Source organism: Triticum aestivum, chromosome 3B (genome assembly GCF_018294505.1).
Source record: "Triticum aestivum cultivar Chinese Spring chromosome 3B, IWGSC CS RefSeq v2.1, whole genome shotgun sequence".
Lineage (NCBI taxonomy): Eukaryota > Viridiplantae > Streptophyta > Magnoliopsida > Poales > Poaceae > Triticum > Triticum aestivum.
Window position 1 is genome coordinate 771,287,323 of NC_057801.1, and position 4,213 is coordinate 771,291,535.

At 55.1% G+C, this 4,213-nt stretch overlaps 1 protein-coding gene across 3 annotated transcripts; it reads right to left on the reverse strand.

The window, feature by feature from the left end:
- Positions 1–608: 608 nt before the first annotated feature.
- On the reverse strand, positions 609–3,850 carry LOC123072322 (hydroxyethylthiazole kinase). 3 transcript variants are annotated; one of them, XM_044495879.1, is made up of 2 exons: positions 3,247–3,850; positions 609–1,704 (listed from the first exon to the last, which is right to left on the reverse strand). In XM_044495879.1, the coding sequence occupies exons 1-2, from the start codon at positions 3,666–3,668 to the stop codon at positions 1,302–1,304; spliced, it is 825 nt and encodes a 274-aa protein (XP_044351814.1). In that variant the 5' UTR covers positions 3,669–3,850; the 3' UTR covers positions 609–1,301. The 3 variants fall into 3 exon arrangements, 2 of the variants coding, with proteins under 2 accessions (XP_044351814.1, XP_044351813.1); XR_006435048.1 differs by having other exon boundaries at positions 1,456–1,694; positions 2,780–3,838; XM_044495878.1 differs by having other exon boundaries at positions 1,469–1,694; positions 2,965–3,841.
- Positions 3,851–4,213: the final 363 nt, after the last annotated feature.

Genomic DNA, 4,213 nt, shown 5'->3' on the forward strand with positions numbered 1-4,213 from the left:
ATAGATACTAATTGTGAATTCCCAAAAAAATCAGCCCTAAAATGCCATCTTGAATTTCACATCTCAACATTACTCAAAACAATGTAAACTGAGTCACAATGAACAGAGGTTTGGTTTGCTAGTCCGCCATAGCTAAACGGTATCAACTGCTCATGAGTATTTTTCCAATATAGCTAATCCCTTGGTAGAATATTACTTCCAGATTCATAATGGAAGTTTTCCTGACATTTCAACTAGAGCCTGAGCTGATAATGCAGATGATGGAGATGCTGAGCGACTTAACAAAGACACGTGAACAAGATGTGAAGCCGAATGGGGCCATTTAGCGCCATCATCAAATGAAGGATCTGTTCCTCCAAGTGAAGGGAAGACTGTAGCATCAGCGGTATTCAACATTTTTTACCCTTGTTGGTACCAATTTGTGAACTATGAGCTTGTATTTAATTTGACATGCTGACTTGTGTACGTCACCAACAAGGAAAGTAGAGTAGGGCCCTGATAATTGAATTCAGCTACTGAAATGTCACTAGTGCCAGGTAGCAACGTAATACTGCATGCAATGATCTCAAAGACAGATATAACCTGGCATTCCATGAATCCCCTGCAACTCTCTCACCCACTAGTCAATATTCCAACATGTTTGAGTTCAATGTGATTGATTACATCTCCATGATCAGCTTTGTTACATAGCATGATCCAATCAACACATGTATCTCAGTTGAGGAATAGACAGAGGATGTAAGCATACACACTGCACAAGCACATGCCACCCAGACCCCAGCCCCATGGCGACAGCCGTTCAGCTCGCTCTGCTGCAGCCAAAGAGCACCAAAATCCGAATACAGTTTATGTTGAAGAGACTTCTTGATCAATCTCCAGTTTCATATAGCAGATATGCCTGCTGGATCAACTGATCTGGATGATGAATTTACTTTTACAATTTACTTCAAAACTCTGAACAAATGATCGGAGTGACTTTACCCTTGCTTCTACAGCCGTGCTATCACACAACAGTGCAAAACCTTTTTGGCATCAGCATTCACAAATATGTACTCCCTCCGTCCGAAAAAGCTTGTCCCTCAAATGGATGTATCTAGAGCTTTTTCGGACGGAGGGAGTACTTGGTAGTTAGTACAGCCTGGATGTGGATGGATGGTCACCAGGCAATTTATTCATGGGGGCATGTCCATATGGATGGCAACAGCCAATACGATCTGATACGCTTCATGATTTTCCAGGACCCTGCAGATCACCCTGAGACATTATATTTCCTAAACACTGGTAGCCACGGTAGACATGGGTTACAGCACTAGGGCAATTTTGACCCCTGATGTGACTGTCTGCTCGTCGAGCCCGTAGAGAGCATCGATGAGGTGCATCCTGAGAGAGGCAGGCCCTTTAGCCGACTCCATCCCAATCTCTCCAGCAAGTCCAAAGATGGCGAGCGCACATGCTGCTGCGTCTAGAGCATCGGAAGGATCCGCCCCGACAAAAGCCGCTATAAGAGCAGTCACAGCACACCCTGTTGCCGTGATCTTCTGCATCATTGCCACAGCATTGCTAGCACTGATGACCTGCTCACCATCCGTGATGAAATCAAGTGCTCCAGATACCGCAATGACTGCCCCGCTGGACTGTGCCAACACTTTCGCGGCTTGCAGGGCCTCCCCTGAGTCATGTGAACTGTCCACGCCCTGCAGTTGGCCACAAGTATTAGTGCCATTAGAAGCAAGATGGAGTATATACTGTGAGCGGCAATAGGCTTGGTATGCACATTGCTCATCTTCAAATAACAGGGAGATGGGGGGCAAATCAGGCAATCGTCCTGGAATCCATGCAAAAAGACTTTACTAACGCAAGGGACGTTTGACCAGCAGTCCAATATTTCTTCAGAGACAGAATAATGACTGGAGTGCATCGCCCTGATAGATTGTTTTCCATTTTCCTTCAGAATGAAATTGGCATAGCAAGCTCCTACCTTACATCTGAAACTACTTATCGCTGTGGAAAAAGTGCTGTGGGAGGAGGGACACGCTAAGGCACTTAGTCGCTTTTTTTTAGAACGAAGGCTCAAGAAGAGCCCGGCTTTGAATTAACAAAGCCATCAACCGGCCAGGATTACATCTAACAAACAAAGGAAACAAAGAACAAAACAGCAAGCCGATACAAGGTGCTGTGTAAAAGCTATCTGGCTACTACAAACTACTAGCAAGGATATGGAAACTAAAGCACAAGTCCAGCTAGAAGTCGAAGAAGCCCTCCACGGCGAGCAGAACAACACGCAGGCACTAGCAAAGCTTGGGGAAAACAAACAGTAGTTGGAGGAGCTCCGTTGTCAGCTCCATGGGCTCTGGCCGTCGATGTCGCCCTCCTCCACCTCTAAAGGGGGCTCCCTGCCCCCTCGCCCTGGCACGAAGGGCGCCGATCCGTCGAAAGGTGGAGACGCCCACCCGAGGGCTAAAGAGCGACCGACGCCGTTGCCAACCGGAATACCACACCAGGACACCACCGCCAAACTACTTGGAGCTCATCCAAGGCAAGCATCGGCAATAACTGTTATCTGCACACGAGGAGAAGCAAGCTACACGGCAAGGCTGCTGAAGACCGAGCAACCCCCAACCGGAACAAGCACACTTCCCCCAAAGCTCACCAAAGACGGCACCCCCTTGAGGGTGACGGCGCCCACGGCGTCGCTGCCGCCCAATCCCGAGGGATTTGGGTTTTCACCTGGTCCACGAGCAACATGGGAGGAAGAGGAGGGGGAAAGGGGAAATTTTACCAGCGCCTACAGGTAGGGGACGGCGCCCATGGGCGTCGCCGTCGGCAGGCCGGCATAGCCAGCCACGGATTTCTCCGGTCCCCTCTCCCAACCCCCACCTCGAGAGCAGACAAGGCTACGGTGCCCGGAGGCCGCCGGAGAACGGATCTGAGACGAGGGTGACAGGAGGTTGAAGAGGAAGATGCCTTCAGATCTGATGCGGGTGCCCCGAGGCCACGGCGCACCACAGCCATCGCCCGCCGTCACCGCGCTGCCCGCACGGCCGAGATGGACGGCCAGCACCCGCTGCCGCCGTTTGCTGAGGACGACGCAGCACCACTGCCCGAGGTCGCCACCTCGGCTCCGAGATCCTCCACAGGGGCGGAGCGACCAGATCCTCGCCGCCACCATCCCCGGCGGCCGCGCGGCGCTCCGGCGACCCCCTCCGGCGGCGACGAGGGAGAGGAAAAGGGGGAGGGAGCCCCGGCGGCGGGCTAGGGTTTCCGACGGCGAGGGCGAGGATCTCCGACGCGTTGCCCCTGACGACGGCGGGGCGGAGCACGAGGAGCTCGAGGCAGGACTCCATCCGGAAGCCGGAGGCGGCGGCCGCGACGGGGTCGAGCACCCAGGGGCGGCCGGCGGAGGCGGCGGCGCGCATGGAGGGGAGCCAGTCCTCCGAGAGTGTGCCGACGTTGATGTAGACTGCGTCGCAGCGCGGGGTGAAATCGGGGATCTCGCGGAGGCAGTGGAGCATGGCCGGGGAGGCGCCGGCGGCGGTGAGCGCGTTGGCGGCGATGTCCATGGAGACGAGGTTGGTGATGCGCTGCACCAGCGGTGACCGCTCGCGGACGGCCGACAGCAGCGCCCACGCGCGGCGGGCCCACCACGCCTCCGTCCTCTCATCGTCCATACCGACGGCGAGGGTGCGCGGTGATGCGCGCAGGCGGTGGGGGATTGATGCGGCGGGGTTGGCAGCTAGCTAGGCGAAGAATGGATGTTTCAGTTTGGCCACTTATATTTTTTTACCTGAAGTTGCATTTTCTGAATCGGTTCTTGACTTGGAGGCACTGGCGGCGCTGAGGGTATTCATGTGTATTCGTATGAATACCCATTATTGAGCGCGAAAAAATATATATTAATACATAGCTAGTACCGCACGTCCGCACGCACCCACCGCTCGCTCGTTGACTCGCTAGTTGCCTCGCTCCCCAATCCCCACTTCCCAATCCCTAGCCGCCGGCCCGCCCCGCCCCGCCATCACCGTCACCGGCCGCCGCCCCGCCCCGCCCTCGGGCCTCAGCGGCGCCAGTGCTTGCTGTCGCCGGCCGCCAAGCCCCAGGGTCGACTGGGGGCAGGGGGTTGCGCCGACCGGACTTCATCGCCGCCGCGCCCCGGTGCTCGCCGCCTCGCCGGACGCCGCTGCCGGCCGGTACTGCTAGCCGCCCACTACTGTGG